At 50.8% G+C, this 18,533-nt stretch overlaps 1 protein-coding gene and 1 long non-coding RNA gene across 2 annotated transcripts; one reads left to right on the forward strand and one right to left on the reverse strand.

Annotated features, from left to right (window-relative positions):
• The first annotated feature begins 8,732 nt into the window (after positions 1-8,732).
• On the forward strand, positions 8,733-10,607 carry LOC144340937 (SH3 domain and tetratricopeptide repeat-containing protein 1-like). Its single transcript, XM_078002569.1, has 3 exons — positions 8,733-8,793; positions 8,946-9,126; positions 10,354-10,607. Exons 1-3 carry the CDS (start codon positions 8,733-8,735, stop codon positions 10,505-10,507), a joined length of 396 nt encoding a protein of 131 aa, XP_077858695.1. The 3' UTR covers positions 10,508-10,607.
• A 1,165-nt stretch (positions 10,608-11,772) lies between these two features.
• LOC144341120 (uncharacterized) lies at positions 11,773-18,516 on the reverse strand. Its single transcript, XR_013417764.1, has 2 exons — positions 17,609-18,516; positions 11,773-14,421 (listed from the first exon to the last, which is right to left on the reverse strand). It is a non-coding gene; the product is annotated as an uncharacterized LOC144341120 (long non-coding RNA).
• Positions 18,517-18,533: the final 17 nt, after the last annotated feature.

Consider the following 18,533-nt stretch of genomic DNA (forward strand, 5'->3'; position numbering starts at 1 on the left):
AGACCATCCTGGCTAACACAATGAAACCCCGTCTCTACTAAAAATACAAAAAAATTAGCCAGGCGAGGTGGCGGGCGCCTGTAGTCCCAGCTACTCGGGAGGCTGAGGCAGGAGAATGGCGTAAACCCGGGAGGCGGAGTTTGCAGTGAGCCGAGATAGTGCCACTGCACTCCAGCCTGGGCGACAGAGCGAGACTCCGTCTCAAAAAAAAAAAAAAAAAAATTTGGAGAAAGCATTTTAGAAGAAAATCAGTCTCTGGTGCCAGGTTTTGTCTGATTTCTCGTGGAGTAGCTGGGATTACAGGCGCGCGACACCACACCTGGCTTTTTTTTTTTTTTTTTGGTAGAAACGGGGGTCTCCCTCGGTTGCCCAAGCTGGTTTCTGGTGCCCAAGGCGGGGCTCCCCGTAATGTCTACAAATAATCCAGTGAAGGAACACCAGAGCGTGGAAAGCGGAGGACGACCGAAAAAGGACTTCCCAGTAGGTTTTCACTTCAAGCTCTAGGGTAAGTAGGGCGCTCGGAGAATTCCAGGGAAACCTCCGGAAAATGTGGGTCAGGCTGAGAGTAAGTTCGCGAATTACTTAAGCCTTGTACCGCAGTTACTGCGCCGGGGAGGGGTAATTGTGAGTACCCCGAATCTCACATCTTTGTTCCATCTGGTAGACAAGTATTCTCCTTGGTTCCCGGAATATGGAACCGTCAATGTAAAAGATTGGGACAAGGTCGGATCAGACTTAAAACGAGCACAAGAGGGCCGCGATATTCCCGTCTCTGCTTGGTCTGTATGGTCGGCAGTTAAAACAGCACTGGAGCCCTTGCACACTGAGGAGGAGGAGGAGGAGTTCCAGGATGACATAGGAAAGTTGAATAATCAGGAGTCTAATTATCAGCTAAGTGAACCATGACAGTCTCATTTTAAAAAGGGCGAGAAACGGGAAGGTATGTATGCTCATCTCCAAAAACGTATAAAAGAAACAGTGCCACCTACTGCGCCTTTAGGGGAAGGTCTGGAATGGCCGCCCCCAGGCCAGCCTTAGGAATTTTTGGAAGGGGAGCCTGACAGGCGCCTTGGGGCTCCCATTGTTGCAGGCCCCGCCAGTAACTATGGTGAAGGGAAGCTTCAGGCTTGTCCAACAGCCAATCATGATGAGGGAATGATCCAGGCTTGCCCATCTGTTAATTATGGTAGAGGAATGCTGCGAGCCGGTCCAAATACAAATGATGACACAGGGACAATCCAGGCATCCATTTGCCAGGCACAAGAAATGGGGGATTTGAATGCTTGGCAATTTCTGGCAATTCTTTCGCCAGCTGAGGAGCCCAGAGAACTTGCTCAAGCATGCTGGGAGCCATTTCCTTTTAAAATATTAAAAGACTTAAAGCAAGCAATTGGACAGATGGGCCAAATTCTCCTTATGTTCATTCCTTGTTACAATGTGTGGCTTATAACAGACGTTGAATACCTACAGATTGGAAGGCACTAGCCCGATACACCCTGTCCCCCTCTGAATTTCTCCAATTTAAAACCTGGTGGATGGATGAAGCAACAAATCAGGCACGCAGAAACGCTCGAGCCCAACATCCCGTTAATACCACATCTGATCAATCGCTTGGAATCGGACAGGCATGGGGTACTCTAAATCAACAGATGGTAATGGGTGATGAGGCTGTTGATCAGCTCAGAACTACATGCCTAAGAGCCTGGGAAAAGAATTCACAACCCTGCTACTGCTTATCCTTCTTTTAACACAGTTCAACAGGGTCCAAGGGAGCCTTATCCAGATTCTATTGCCCGTTTGCAGGATGCGGCTCAAAAGGCTATTTCCGATTCTCAAGACAAGAAAGTGATCGTTCAGCTGCTTGCTCATGAAAATGCTAATACAGAAGGTCAGGCAGCAATTAGACCTATTAAGGGAAAGGCAGATCTAAATGAGGGAAAAACTTTAAGTGAATACATTAAAGCCTGCGATGGCATTGGGGGGCACCTCACCCATCGCGGGGGGTGCCTCAGCCCACTGCCATGTGGATGGTAACAGTGAGGAGGAGAGAGGGGGTTGCTATTACTCCCCATTACGATGTGGATCGTAAAAATGACTCCCCCCTGCAATGTGTGTCCATTATTAGCAGTCTTTTTAGTTCAGGATATTAGGAACAATTTCACAGGTTGTGTGTACACAGCCTGCGATAGGAGAACGAACACCATCCTCTGCACCTCCGGATATTAGGAACCATATCACACAATGGGTGTACACTTTTTGGGAGATTTGGGGTAATGTCGTCCTGTGTTTCCCTGAACAATCAGAGACACATCGCCGGGCGGCTGTACACCTGCTACTCTCGGCAGGAACATCATACTACTGGAAATTAGGAACAATATCACAGACTGGGTGTCAAGCCACTATCATATTGGAAGTAATATCATGCTCTCCCCCACAAGTTATAAGGAACAATATCACAGGGGGGTGTGTACCTTCTCCGGTTGTGGGAGTAGTATCATCATCTCTTCCTTTAGATGACAGGAACAATATCACAGGGTGGGTGTACACCTCGTGTGTTTTTGGAAGGAATGTCATTCTCTCTTCTTCTAGGTTTTACAATTCATATCATAGGCGGGGTGCACACCCCTTGTTATATTGGATGGAATCTCAATCCTCTTTCAACTTGTATCTCATCCTCTTTCAACTTGTATCTTTAGAACAATATCCCATGGGGGCTGTACATCTCTTCAATATTGGTAGTAATGCCATCTTCTCCTTTCCTGGACATCAGAAACAAGATCACAGGAGGGGTGTACACGCCTTGCAATATTGGTAGTAATATCACCTCTCCCCTGTGGTTATTAAGGACAAAATCCCAGGGTGGCTGTATGGTTCCTACTTTATTGGGAGTAATATCATCCACTCACACCCTGGATATCAGGAACGATATCACAGAAGAGGTGTCCACCCCCTTCGATATTGTCAGCCATGTCATCTTCTTTCCCCCTGGATATTAGGAATGATACCCCAGGGTTGGGGGCGGTGTACACCCACTGCGATATCGAAAGTAAAATCAGCCTCTTTCCCGCTGGATATTAGGAACAATATATGGGGAGCAGGGTGGTTACACCCCCTGCGATATCGAGAGCAATATTCTTCTCTCTCCCCTGTACATTAGGAACTACATCACAGGGGTATGTACACCTTCCGCGATAACCGGATTAATGTTGTCCTCTCCCCCACTGAATGTCAAAAACAATATCACAGAAGGGTGTACACCCCCTGCGATATGGCCAGTAACATCATCATCTCTACCTTTGGATACTAGGAACAACATCACAGAGGGTGTGTACACTCCCCTGCTATATTGGACATGATGTTTTCCTCTCTTCCTCTGGATATTAGGAACAATATCCCTGGTGGTGGGAGGTGGAGTACCTTAAGAACAATATCACTGGGTGGGTGTACACCCCCTGCGATACTGGGTGTGGTATCATCCTCTCTTCCCTAGGATATTAAGAACAGTATCACAGGAGGGGTGCACAGCCACAGCCTGCAGGACCCTGAGGAGCCCTCCTTCTGCTTGGAAGCTGAGGACGACTGGGAGGACCCAGAGGCCCTGAGCTCACTGCTGCTGTTCCTGAACGCCCCCGGGTACAAGGCCAGCTTCCGTGGCCTGTACGATGTGGCGCTGCCATGGCTGAGCAGCGTGTTCTGCAGCTTTAGCGACAAGGAGGAGCTGACTGGGCGCCTGGCACAGGCCCGAGGGGCGGCCAAGAACGCTGGCCTCGTCATGGCCCTGGCCAGGCTCTGCTTCCTCCTGGGGCAGCTGTGCAGCAGGAGGCTCAAGCTGTCCCAGGCCCGGGTGTACTTTGAGGAAGCACTGGGGGCCCTGGAGGGCAGCTTCAGGGACCTGTTCCTGGTGGTGGCTGTGTATGCCAACCTGGCCAGCATTTACCGGAAGCAGAAGAACTGGGAGAAGTGTACACAGGTGGTTCCCAAAGCCGTGGCCCTGCTCCTGGGGATGCCTGGCCACATCTGCAGCACCGAGGTGGAGGGGGAGCTCCTGCAGCTGGCGCCGCGGTGGGCGGTGGGTGGCCAGAGCCTGCAGGCCAAGGCCCGGGCCTGCTTCCTGCTGGCCAGGCACCACGTGCACCTCAAGCAGCCCGAGGAGGCCCTGCCCTTCCTAGAGCGGCTGCTGCTTTTGCACAGGGACTCGGGAGCCCTAGAGGCTGCGTGGCTCTCAGACTGCTCCCTACTCCTGGCTGACATCTACAGCCGCAAGTGCCTGCCCCACCTGGTGCTGAGCTGTGTCAAGGTGGCCTCATTGAGGACACAGGACTCGCTGGCCGGCTCGCTGGGGAGCGTGAACCTGGTGCTCCAGAATGCCCTCCAGCCCCAGAGCCTCCCCACCCAGACTTCCCACTACCTCAGGCGAGCGCTGGCCTCCCTAACCCCGGGCACAGGCCAGGCGCTGCGCGGCCTTCTCCACGCCAGCCTGGCCCAGCTGTATAGCCACCATGGCTACCACGGCCTGGCCATCACCTTCATGATGCAGGCGGTGGAAGCCAGTGCTGTTGCCGGAGTCCGTGCCATCGTGGACCACCTGGTGGCCCTGGCCTGGCTGCATGTGCTTCATGGGCAGAGCCCGGTGGCCCTGGACATCCTGCAGTCTGTCCAGGATGCAGTGGTGGCCAGTGAGGACCAGGAGGGTGTGATTGCCAACATGGTGGCCGTGGCTCTGAAGAGGATGGGCCGGACTAGGCAGGCAGCCGAGGGCTACTACCGCGCCCTACGGGTGACTCGGGACCTGGGCCAGCGGAGGAACCAGGCAGTGGCGCTGGCCAACTTCGGGGCCCTGTGCCTGCATGTGGGTGCCAGCAGGCTGGCCCAGCACTACCTCCTGGAGGCCATGTGGCTGTTCTCGAGGCTGCCCTGCGGGGAGTGTGGCCGGGACCTCACCCACGTGCTCCTGCAGCTGGGCCACCTCTGCACCCGCCAGGGCCCGGCCCAGCAGGGCAAGGGCTACTATGAGTGGGCCCTTCTGGTCGCTGAGGAGATGGGCCACGTGGAGAGTGAGTGCCCCGGTTCCTCCTGTGTGCCTTCCGGGGCCACTCGGGTCAGGGCACACCTGGGGTTTGTGATTCAGAAACAAGTGGTGGTTTTTCCACCATCGAAAGTGCTGAGTCGTGGCCAACAGCAGATGTTGGCAAGAGCCCTAGAGACAGGCGGTTCCCATGCAGGGCCAGGCCCTCTGTGCCCTACTGGGGCAGCCAGCTCTTCCCGGTTTGCCCAGGGACCATCCTGCCTTGAGCACTGAAAGTCCTGCATGCTGGGAATCCCTAGACATAACCCTGGGATCAAGGCAGGCTCTGCTGAGCTGGGACTTGGGGCCCCTGCATGAGCCAGGCCCTGAACGCCGGTTCTTGTGCCCGTGTTATCTGCTTGGTATCTCGGCAGCCTGTGCACCTGTCATCCCACTTCACAGAGGACACAGGGGCGGGTGATTGCCCAAAGCCGCAGAGCAGTTCATGCAAAAGCAGCTCGTTGTGCAGAGTGTGCCAGGCCCCACCCACAAATGGGGCTTGTGGGGTCCTCGGGTGGCAGGGGCTGAGCATGGGAATGTGAGCTTCAGGCCAGAGAAGCCACAAAAGGGTGAGTGGCATGATGGCAGGGCAGCACTTGGCCCCGGGTTAGGGAAGCCTCTTTAGTCTGGGACCACAGGGTTGAGAGGATTTAGTCAAGTAATAGGTGGTGGGAGAGGGGCTGGTGGTGTAGCCTGTGTGAAGGCCCAGGGGTGAGCGAGTGGGGGTGAGTGAGCGGGGATGAGTGGGGTGTGAGTGGCGGTGAGTGAGTGGGGGTGTGATGGGGGTGAGTGAGTGGGAGTGTGAGCAGGGATGAGTGGGGGTGAGTGAGCAGGAGTGTGAGCAGGGATGAGTGAGTGGGGGTGAGTGAGCAGGGGTGTGATGGGGTGAGTGGGAGTGTGAGCGGGGATGAGTGGAGTGTGAGTGGCGGTGAGTGAGTGGGGGTGTGATGGGGTGAGTGAGCGGGAGTGTGAGCAGGGATGAGTGGGGTGTGAGTGGTGGTGAGTGGGGGTGAGTGAGCGGAGGTGTGATGGGGGTGAGTGAGTGGGAGTGTGAGCAGGGATGAGTGGGGTGTGAGTGCAGGTGAGTGCGCAGAGGTGTGATGGGGGTGAGTGAGCAGGAGTGTGAGCGGGGATGAGTGGGGTGAGTGGTGGTGAGTGAGTGGGGGTGAGTGAGCGGGAGTGTGAGCGGGGATGAGTGTGGTGTGAGTGGGGGTGAGTGAGCAGGGCTTATGCAGGGAGGTGCAGAGTTGGGACTGGGTGGGTTGGGTGCTGGATGGTGAGAAGCTCTTCTGGAGAGCTAAGCAGGGCCTGGGGCCTCAGGCTGTGCTTGGTCTTTTCCCCAAGAGCACTGGGGAGCCATGGAGTGCTATAGAACAGTCACTGCAGACTGAGCAGTGAACGGACAGTAGGTGGGCAGGGCTGTCCGAAATCTAGGCCGCAGAGGATAGATGAGGAAGTTGAGTCCAGGGAAATGGCTGAGACAAGCGATACTGTTGTGGGTCCCCTCTGTCTTGCAGCGCTTTGTCATGGCATAGTGAGACCACTCAGAGGTGCCTCCTGTGGCCTGGCCCAGAGCCCCAGGGGCTGTGGCCAAATCTGCCCATTTCCCAGCATAGGCCTGGCACCCACTCCTGGCCCTAGGAGGGATGAGATTTTGGAAAGGACCGTGTGAAGGGGCCCCGGTCCCACACATCTGCCCAAGGAGGGGTAGGGGGTTCAGACCCAGGCTTCTTCCCCAGGGGCATTCTCTGACTGGAAGGAGACCCTCCAGGAACCCAGCGCCCCAGCCCCCACTGCAGCCTCCGGTGGCTCCTGGCACAATAGCCTGTGGCATCTCCTCCTACGAGGCCCTCCGTGGGGTGCTGGGAGATTCAGACTTGGAAATGCGGGCCAGAGAACGGGGATCATGCTTCCCTGTCTCCCCACCCTGCGCTGAACAGTCGAGGAGACCGAGGGCGGGGCTGATACCCCACATGCTTACTCTTGGGATCATTTTTGAGTCACTTTCGGTAGTTTGTGTCTTTCTAGGAGTTTGGCTGTTGTGTCTAGATGGTCTGATTTGTTGGTTTACAATTGTTCGTGGTGTTTTCATGGAATCCTTTTATTTCTGTCAGGTCGGCAATAAGGTTTCCTCTTTCATTTCTGATTTTAGAAACTTGAGTTTTTAATTATTTATTTATTTATTTTTATTAGAGATGGGGTCTCATCATCTTCCCCCAGGCTGGTCTTGAATGCTGGCCTCAGCGATCCTTCCAGCTCGGCCTCACAAAGCGCTGGGATGACAGGCGTGAGCCATGGGGCTCAGTCTCTGATTTCAGTCATTTGTGTCCCGTCTTTCTTTTCTTGGTCAGTCTGGTGAAAGATTTGTTAATTTTGTTATTATTTTCAAAAAACCCACTTTTGGTTCTGTTGATTATCTCTTTTGTTTTTCCATTCTCTGTATTTTTACTTCCCATTTCTACTCTCATGTTTATTATTCTCTTCCTTTTGTTTGCTTTGGGTTTAGTTCATTCTTTTTCTAGTTTCTCAAGGTGAAAGGTTAGGTTTTTGATTTGAGATTTTTCTTCTTTCTTTGAATGTAGACATTTACAGTTATAAATTTCCCTTTCAGCACTGCCTTAGCTGCATCTTGGAATTTTTGATATGCTGTGCCTTTTTTTTTTTTTTTTTTTTTAAAGACAGAGTTTTGCTCTATTGCCCAGGTTGGAGTGCAGTGGTGCAATTTTGGCTCACTGCAACTTCTACGAGGTTCAAGCTATTCTCATGCCTCAGCCTCCTGAGTAGCTGGGATTACAGACGAGCATCACCACGCCTGGCCCTAATTTTTGTATTTTTTATAGAGACAGGGTTTCACCATGTTTCCCAGGCTGGTCTCAAACTCCTGGACTCAAGCGATTCTCCCGCCTTGGCCTCCCACAGTGCTGGGATGACAGGCATGAGCCACCACGCTGGCCAGGGCTATGTATTTGTTTGCATTCTTCTCAAATTAGTTTTCAGTTTCCCTGATGGTCTCTTCTTTGACTCACTGGTTGTTTAGGAGTGTGTAATTTCCACATATTTTTGAATTTCCCACATTTGCTTCACTGTTGATTTCGTTTCGTGCCAGTACAGCTGAAGAACACCTCTGCTTTGGTCTCAGTCCTTCTCCATTCACTGAGGCTCGTTTTGTGGCCTGGCATGTGGTCTGTCATGGGGAATGTCCCGTGGACGCTCGAGAGGACTGTGTATTCAGCTGTTGTTGGGTGACGTGTGTGACAGAGGTCCATTCGGCGTACCTGGTTTCCGGTGTTAATCTCCAGAATGTTTCTGACACTAGAAAATCAGAAGCTTTCCACCATTCCCAGCGCCCTGGCTTTGGGAGAGGCCAGTGAGCCTGTGGCTTGGGAGCCTGGTTGCGTGAGAGAAGCATGTGTGGGAATGCCAGGGGCCGGCTTTGAACCCCATTCCCCCAACATGATGCCATGTGTGGCAGACGCCTGGCTTTGCTCTCTCAGGGTTCCATCTGCGGCAGGGGCTACTTGTGCCCCTGGCCTCATCAGCTCAGGCTGAAGGCGGCCCTGGTCCTGGCCAGAGGGGCTTTGTGGAACAGAAATAGACGACCTGGTGCAGGGGCTGAGCCTGGCCAGGACCTCAGCCCTGGGGGTTGTAAAGAAGGCCGGGCTCTACCATGAGCATCTGCACCAAGCTGTGCCCATGTCACGGTGTGCTCGGTGGCTGCCCTTGCACGGGTGCGTGGCCTGTCTGCGCTCAGGCTCCCCGCCTATGGGGCCCAGGCTCACAGAGGTGTGAAAGAGGCAAGCACAGCGCAGGCGCCTCTGAGCCCAGCCAGCCTCGCTTCGATGCTGGGAGGCTGACGTCTTCCTTCTTGTCTTCTGCCCAGGCCAGCTGCAGGCCATCCAGCAGCTGTGCTACTTCTACAGCACCGTCATGCCCAGCGAGGCCCAGTGTGTCATCTACCACGAGCTCCAGCTCTCCCTGGCCCGCAAGGTGGCCGACAAGGTGCTGGAGGGGCAGCGCCTGGAGACCATCAGTCAGCTCTACCTGTCCCTGGGCACCAAGCGGTGAGGGCTGGCTTTGTAGTGGTGGGGGCGGGAAGGGGGGCAAAGAGGGTGGGGGAGCAGGGCAGGGAGGGGGGCACAGGGAAGCTGGCCCAGGGCCCCAGCAGCCCCTCTCCTTGGGATCATTTGGTTCCTTGGCATCAGATGCTTTGAGTTGGTGGGCCTGGGGTCATCCCAGGGCTGCTGATGGCCTGTGAGTCCCAGCTTGAGTCTCCCTTGGGTGACACGTCTTCCTATCCCTGCCTGCACACCTCCCCAAAGGTCATCTCAACCCCAGCAGAGGCAGTACGTGCATTCTGGACCGTTCTTCCTACTATGATGGCTTTTGTCATCTGACCTCTGCCTGCCCCGAGTCTTCACTCCTGGCCTTCATCTGTCCCCTTAAATGTGACCACAGCAGCCACCTGTGGCTTCTCTCCCACAGAAGACAGAGCCAGTTGTGTCACCTGCTTCCCTGGGGCAGGTTTTCAAGGTCTCACATCCCATATGTGGCCCACTCGGCTTCCCCAGAGCATCCTGACTTGTTAGGGTAATCATGGCCCTGGCCACCCCACCCGGGTGACATTGCTGCAGTCACACCTCCTGGAGTGTCGGACTTACTGAGAGAGCAGGGAAGGAGCCAGATTCCATGGGGACCCGGGAGACTGGCTCCAGTCTTGGCCTCAGGTTCACAGAAGGAAAATGGGTCAGTGTGCTAGAACCATGCTTCTCAAAGTGTGGTCCCTGGACCAGCAGAGCAGCATCCATGTCACCTAGGAGCTTGTGCCGAGTGGGAGTTCTAGGGCCTGCCCCAGGCCTGTGGAGCCGGAAGCTCTGGGGGCAGGGCCAGCAAGCTATATGGACAGGCCTCCGGGTGACTGTGATGCCTGCACACCTTGAGAACCATCAGCCCAGATAGCCTCTGAACACTAACGGCTCCTGGTGCATCTGGAGAACACACAGGCCATGTCTGGGAGGCAGGGGAGATGGACTAGCACACTCCTCCTGCCACAGGGCAGCATGATGCTCGATTCCCTCAGAAGGATGTCCTTCATCTTTTCCACGCCGTGTGTGTTCACCCTGGCCCTCCCAGCAGCCTGGGAAGGGCAGAACACTGCACACACAAGAGAGCCGTTCCCACCGTTCCCAGTCCCCACATTCCAGATTAATCTGTCACCAGACCCACGGGAGGAGGCAGACTGGTTCCAGGAGGATGAGAGCCCTTGTTCTGACACCTGTGTCTGATTCCAGGGCCTACAAATCCGCTGTGGACTACACCAAACGAAGTCTGGGGATTTTCATGGACCTCCAGAAGAAAGAGAAGGAGGTCATGCCTGGCTGCAAGCAGGGAAGATCTATTACATCCTGCGGCAGAGCGAGCTGGTGGACCTGTACATCCAGGTGAGTGGCAAGGGATGCAGGAGGGACCCTGTGCTGTTCACTCTCTGTCCATCCATCCATCCATCCATCCATCCATCCATCCATCCATCCATCCTTCCATCATCTATTTACCTGTTCATCGTTCCATCCATCCATCCATCCATCATCCGTCCATCCATCATCCATCCGTCCATCCATCCACCCATCATCCATCCATCCATCATCCGTCCATCCATCATCCATCCGTCCATCCATCCACCCGTCATCCTTCCATCCATCATCCATCCATCTGTCCATTCATCCATCATTCATCCATCCTTTTATCTTCCATCTATTCACCCGTCTATCCATCCACCTGTCCATCCACCCATCCATTCATCCTTCCATCATCTGTTTACCTGTTCATCCTTCCATCCATCCATCCATCCATCATCCATCCATCCATCCATTCTTCCATCATCTACTCATCAACCTGTGGGTCCTTCCATCCATCCATCCATCCATCCATCCATCCATCCATCCATCCATCCTTCCATCATCCATCCATTCACCTGTTCATCTTTCCATCCATCCATCCATCCATCATCCATCCCTACGTCCATCCATCTATCTCTGTAAATACCTGACAGAAATAACTTAAGCAGACCCTGGGAATGACCTTTATGGCAGATGCACCTGAATATGTGTTCTAGGCTAGGGAATCCAGGAGTGGCCAACTGGAGATTCTTTCCTTGTCATCTGAGCCCCTGTCTTGTCCTATGGAACACAAGCTGTAGAGAGGATCGAACCCTTGAGTTTTGGGTTGCATGAAGGTTGCTAGGCGTAGAGTGGAGGTTGTTAGGGAGAGGGTGTTAAAAGATGCTATATAAGCTCTATGCCTTTCAAAAGCAGTTGCAGTTATCCAGGCCAGGCCTCCATCACTGGACTCTGTCTTGTATGTAACACCCCATGTCTCATTTTCTCTGTCTCTAGGTCTCTTCTTTTGCCTCTTGAACCTGGTGGCATCCCCACTGGAATCAATAGGGGTTTGGCGCAACAGGTGTCTCCCTGATTTCTTTGTATTCTCCTAGCCAGCATTTTCCCTTGGTCAGGACCTCCCTCTTGTTTCTCTTTCCCTTTCTCAGCACTGATTAGGTCATTATTATAAAGATCTTGCAGGTAGGGTTTTAATTAAAAACAACAGGGTTTTCTAAGTGGGTTCCATGATGGGCCATGTGATCAGAAAGCCTTTATCATAGTTTTATGGATGATAACATCAGGCACAGCCATCATTCAAATATACAGGGGTTGTTTTGAAAGAGAAAAAAATGAGTCTGTTTTATTTGATCATCTGCAAACCAGTAACAGACCAAGTTCCAGGCACTGAACAATCAGCAAGTGACAAGATTGACAAGGCTGCATGGTTCACCTGGGAAGGGCAGTCAGCCAGGACCCATCTCCATTTTCCTCTAGGTTTGCCAGTCTAGTAGTGGCCCTCAACCTGAATGGCAGCAATTTAATAAAAGAAATTGTCCTCCCACAGAACTGGAACCCAAATGTTGCCACACAGCCAGAAATTTCAGGAGTGCTTGGAACACTTACATAGTCAAAGGTCCTGCCCACCAGGCCTCTCAGTCGAGGCCAGTTCCCTCCTACCCCTCCCCTCTGCTTTCTGGTTTTAGGAACTGTCCTTTTCCCCGCTCCCGATATTTTGCTTGAGACCAGCACCTCTCTTCTCTGTTCTTCTCCCCAACATCCTGTTTCAGAAAACAACACGCTGCCTATGTCCTTAGAGGCTCACTCGCAGCCCTTTTCTGCCAGTGCAGCAGACAGCTGTTGCACTCACATTGGCTTCGCTTCTGTGAGAATCCCCTCCATCTCGCTGCGTAAACAGAATGCATCCGGAGAAAACCCCAGGCAAAGTGGCACAGGTGCTGAGAGTCAGAAGTAGGGCAGGCAGGCACTGAAGTGGTGAGTTCCACAGGGATGACGGCAGGCACACCATATGTGACAGATGCACAGTGTCCTCAAAGCTGCATCACGAGCTGTCCTGGGCTTCACACTCACTCAGGCTTGATGGAAATCCTATTTTTCTTTCAATCTTATGAAATAGTTCAGAGGAATTCTAATAGATCTCTTTCTGAAAAACTGTACATGCATTTTATGATGATAATGATTATTACTGTCATTATTATTATGATCGATAGAGACAGGGTCTTATCATATTGCCCAGGCTGGTGTCCAACTGTTGGGCTCAAGCGATCCCCCCGCCTCAGCCTCCTGAAGTGTTGGTATTACAGGTGTGAGCCACTGTGAACGGCCCAATATTACTGTTGTCATTACTGTTATTATTTTGCTTAGGCTGTGTATTAGTCAGAGTTCTCTAGAGGGACAGAACTAACAGTGTATATATATATATACACACACACACACACACATATACACACACACATATATATGTATATGTACACACACACACATACACAAATAAAGGAGAGTTTATTAAGTATTAACTCACACGATCACAAGGTCACACAATAGGCCATCTGCAGGCTGAGGAGCAAAGGGAGCCAGTTCAAGTCCCAAAACTAAAAAACTTGGAGTCTGACGTTTGAGGGCAGGAAGCATCCTGCACAGGGGAAAGATGTTGGATGGGAGGCTAGTCCAGTCTAGCCTTTTCACGTTTTTCTGCCTGCTTTATATTCTAGCCGAGCTGGCAGCTGATTAGATGGGGCTCACCCAGATTAAGGGTTCGTCTGCCTTTCCCAGCCCACTGACTGAAATCTTAATCTACTTAGGCCACACCCTCAAAGACACACCCAGGATCAATGCTTTGCGTCCTTCAATCCAATCAAGTTGACAGTACTCACCATCAGAGGCTGGTTAAAGTTGGTGACCTTTGCGGGTAGAACCTCTCACAGTACAGCTAGTTTGACTAATGAATGGGTGAGGAAAACTTGGCTCACTTGAAGATGGTTCAAGTGATTTCTACCACACAGTATGTCCCCTAAGTGAAAGACACTAACATCGGGAACACTTCCCACGAAATATGCTTTTCTATTTAGATCCCACAGGGCAAGCCCATTCCAACTCTCTTCATCATAGGGTATGAGAAGTAAGAAACAAAACGTAGGTATGAACATATGTTGAACATGATCAAACTTAAAAGGCAAACACATTGGGAAAAAAGTAGACTTGCCACATATCTGAGGTTCAAAGACAGCCTTGATCTATCAAAATATGCAAAAATGAAAATTCCAAAAGGAAAAAGATATATGCATACTTGATTAACATACAAAAATCTGTTAGCAAAGAAAAGCAAATTAAAATGGCAGGTCCCTATGGCCAACAACTATCACTTGGGAAAAATGTATCAAAATGATAAAGCCCACTGCTGGTGCAAACATTGAAGATGGCCTCTCCTGCCCTCTGCTGGTGGGAATTTAAACTACAATAGTATGGTAAGTCCTTTCTGGAGCTTGTTTGAAAATATCAATCAAAAGTCTTTAAAATGGCCGGGCGCGGTGGCTCAGGCCTGTAATCCCAGCACTTTGGGAAGCCAAGGTGGATGGATCACAGGTCAGGAGATCGAGACCATCCTGGCTAACATGGTGAAACGCCGTCTCTACTAAAAATACAAAAAATTACCCAGGCGTGGTGGCCGGTGCCTGTAGTCCAGAGTACTTGGGAGGCTGAGCCGGGAGAATGGCGTGAACCCGGGAGGCGGAGCTTGTAGTGAACGCAGATGGTGCCACTGCACTCCAGCCTGGGCGACAGAGCAAGGCTCTGTCTCAAAAAAAAAAAAAAAACCCACAAAAATTAGCTGGGCATGGTGACATGCACCTGTAGTCTCAGCTACTCCGGAGGCTGAGGCAGGAGAATTGCTTGAACCTGGGGGGCAGAGGTTGCAATGAGCCGAGATCGTGCCACTGCACTCCAGCCTGGCAACAGAGGAAGACTCTGTCAAAAAAAAAAAAAAAAAAAAAAAGTCTTTAAAATGTTTGTATCTTTTGATCTAGTGATTCCAGTGCTATAGCTTTTACCAGGGGAATAATCACAGCTCTGTAGAAAGAGACCCACATTTTTATTGTTTTTATACAATGAATGGAAGACCTTTCTAAAACTAGCTTTCTTCTTGGAATGAAGAACAGTATCCCAAATGATAGATATTAACATTAACATTTACTGAGCACTTCCCACATGCCAGGTGCTTTCTAAGAGCTTTACCTGTATTCTCATTTCTGGAGGTGCTCATAGAATACCTGGGGACCAAGGGGGCAGCTACATGGCACAATGAGAGAACAGGGTGGTACTGGTCTGGCCTCAGAGTTGCAAGTAACAGAAAACAACTGAAATTAAAGTTAATTTGAAAAAAAAAAAAGGAAAATTTAACCATCTGTAAAGTCTCAGCAATGGATAATAACAGTTAAGATTTATTGAGAGTTTTCTATGGGCTGCTCTAAGGACTCTGCATGTATTAATACTTTTAATCTTTACCCAATCCTATGAGGTGGATATTATTCTTAACCCCATTTTGCAAGTGAGGAAACTAAGGCAAAGAGTGGATAAGATGCTTGCTCAAGGTTGGAAGAGTCAGTAATGACAGGACCGGCAATGACAGCCAGGCAGGCAGCTAGCTCCAGAGCTCAGTTCCTTAACAGGGTTAACTAAGGCTTAGCTAGATCCGGGAGGCGGTGCAATGCTACCAAGACCTCTTAGCTTGCCTCTCAGCACTTTCTTCCCACGTGGGCTCCCCTGTTTCCAGAACAGCAGCCCCCAAGCCCAAACTGACCTCACAGCGCACCATATCAAAGCAACCATGAACATCTTCCCAGCCTAAGACCTGGACTATAAGAGGTCTGTTTTGGGTCTTGTACCCTCCCCTAGGACAGGGTCAGTCTCTGGAAACTGAGCAGGACCACTATAGAAAGCAGTAGTGGCTTCTCAGAGGAAGGGTTGTAGGCAGACACGTGTATGTCCATATTGAAGACAAGTTAGCTGTGCTCAAGGACCTGCTATGTGCTCGGTGTTTGCAGGGCACTGGGGCATACTAAGACATGGTTGGTTCTCCCAATCAACTGGGGGAAACACAGGCAAAAGGAAAAGAGCAATAAAGCTTGGTAATTCTCGGAAGAGAGACATGAACAAAGAGTAGCTGGAACCCAGGGACAAGGGAATACTGATCAAGGGGTGAACAGGCGCCAGATCTTGACAGCCCGGCAGGCCAAATAAAGGAGTAGTGAATAGTAACTACTGATGTTTGGAGGCAAACTATATATGCCAGGCACTAAGCTAAACGATAAACATGTATCTTCACTCCAATACCTGATGTTTCACAGATGAGCAAAACTGATACTCAGAACAATAAAATAACTTGCCCAAGGACCCACAGTGATGGAGGCAGGATTCAACAGTCTATAAACACCTTGGATTTCACTGTGTTGCTAAGGGGAGGCCAGCAAAGGTCACAATGAAATTCATTGTTTCCCACAAGAAACCCATTGAAAATGAAAACGTCTTAATTGGTAGCAAATCTGGTATCACATATCTATCTATAATTAGGGTGCCACAGTACACACATTGAAGGGTTTCTATTCTTTTTCTTTCTTTTTTTTCTTTTTTATTTTTTTGAGAGAGAGTTTCACTCTTGCTGCCCAGGCTGGAGTGAAATGGGCAGTTGTGGCTCACTGCAGCCTCCACCTCCTGGGTTCAAGCCATTCTCCTGCCTCAGCCTCCTAGGCAGCTGGGATTACAGGCGCTTGCTACCACGCCCAGCTAATTTATTTATTTATTATTATTTTTTTAGTAGAGATGGGGTGTTTCACCATGTTGGCCAGGCTGGTCTCAAACTCCTGACCTCAGGTGATCCACCTGCCTCGGCCTCCCAAAGTGCTGGGATTACAGGCGTGAGCCCCCGCACATGCCCAAAGGGCTTCTTTAATGGACCTCAGAAATGAAGATGTGGTCATTAAATACTGGAATTTTTCCAACCTGCTTTTAAGTATCAATATGGTGTGCAAGTAGTGCCATTTAAAATTGCAGAGAAAAAAACTCTGGAAGGATTTCAGATCCAAATTCAAAGGCCCCGAAACCACAAAAGGAGAAACCTGATCTGACCTGAACATACCATGTATGGGAACCTGGGATAGCGGCGATGCTCTTGGGAGTATTCAGTTACCAGGGAGGCCCTGCACTGACCCTTTTTCGAGGAGACAATCAACAGAAGATTGTATTTGATAGGACAAATTCACTTCCTGTTAACAAGGCTTCTAACCCTGTACGAGAGAGAGAAGAAGGGAGGGCAAAGACTTTAGTTGGCTTTGAAGAAACAAATCCAGTTCTTTAGGAGTCTTGAAAGAAAAAAAAAAAACAGAAAAAAAAGGAGGTATTGTTTAGAAAGGCCATATGATCCACCCAGCTGTTAAATCCTGTGCTCCAAAGGGTGAAGAAAGGCTGAAGAAATGATAAATCAGTAGAGATTTGGTACTTCTCTCTCTCTCTTTTTTTTTTTTTTTTGAGATGGTGTCTCGCTCTGTTGCCCAAGCTAGAGTGCAGTGGTGCAATCACTGCAACCTCCTTCTCCCAGGTTCAAGCGATTCTCCTGCCTCAGCCTCCAGAGTAGCTGGGATTACAGGTGCTGGCCACCATGCCTGGCTAATTTTTGTATTTTTAGTAGAGACAGAGTTTCGCCATGTTGGCCAGGCTGGTCTCGAACGCCTGACCTCGTGAATCACCCGCCTTGGCCTCCCAAAGTGTTGGGATTACAGGCGTGAGCCACCGTGCCCAGCTGGCACTCTTTTCTTATTTATTACTTTCCTTTTACAAACACCCCAACACATAGTAGATATTAAACAGTGCCTACTAATTCAAATTTTACTTCCTATGTAGCTCACTGGCTCTCCACCCCTGTATTCAATCCACCTGAAATCACTCTCCCTGCTCTCCCACACTCCAGCAGAATAAACTGCCCTTTACATGTACAGTGCTTCTATTATGCCCCATGTACAGTGTTTCTATTATGGCACTGTATTGAAGCTGCTTCCTCTACTACTTACTTCTGTCCTCACCACTTTATCACATGCAGCCGCTCAGAAAATGTTGGCTATACTGATAAAGTGCTTTCACAAATTTATAAATACAGAGTTACCTTGTAGTACACCTCTGTGGTTTTCTTTGGACCAGGAGCTCCTCACGTGCAAGGCCATGTCTTACTCATCTTTATCTCCACTGCTGGCATGGTGCCTAACAGCTCCTAGCAAATAGTAGGTGCTCAGCAAACGTTTGCGTGGTTAAGCCCACCATTTCTCAGCACATGACTCGGTGGGAAAGGGTTGGGAGAGTAATACGCGGGATTACTGACGGAGAAAAAGTTGTGACCTCGTAACACACAGTTCGTGGGCGTGAGTAGTGTGGAAAACGGCAGTTTGCTGGGAAAGTAATTTAGTTCCCTCGGTTCAGGCTGGGAGGATTTTTCACAAGTGGCGAGGAGAAGGCTCACGTGAACCACATACAGGTGCTTCTCACTGAAACTCACAACAAATCTAGAGCCAAGTGTAATAACGAAACGGGCCCCAAGAAGTTTATTTAATGCCCAGGGGTCCTCAAGTGGTCACTGCCAGGCTCTAGCATCCTGTCCAGCAGGCCTTTCTCCTCCTTTCAAATCTTGCTGGGCGACTCCTGAAAAGCAAAAGTAGGAAAGAAACTGGGGGCTGAGGATGGAGGCCCGGACAGAGGGTATCTCTCCTGCTCTGGCACCCGGGAGTCTGCGAGGGCTTCGGAAGCGCAGCGTCTCACGGTCTCGCATCCCGGACCTGGACGCATCCTGCGGCAGCGGTAATCCTGGTCCTTCTGGGCTTCCATAGGTCGGAATAAACTTGGGAACCTTTCGACCCGGAAAGCTCAGTGTTTTAAAATTCAAATCGCACCTGCCGACGTGAGAGCGAAACCCTTCAGGCCGACTCAATCCTAGCTGCTAGTTAACTAAAACCGCGAAGAGAACACAGTCTCCAATCCAAACGGGAGGCCCAACTCTGGAGCCGACGCCGGAAGCGCTCTACCTGACGTCACTTCCG

Source organism: Macaca mulatta, chromosome 5, assembly GCF_049350105.2.
Source record: "Macaca mulatta isolate MMU2019108-1 chromosome 5, T2T-MMU8v2.0, whole genome shotgun sequence".
Taxonomy (NCBI): domain Eukaryota; kingdom Metazoa; phylum Chordata; class Mammalia; order Primates; family Cercopithecidae; genus Macaca; species Macaca mulatta.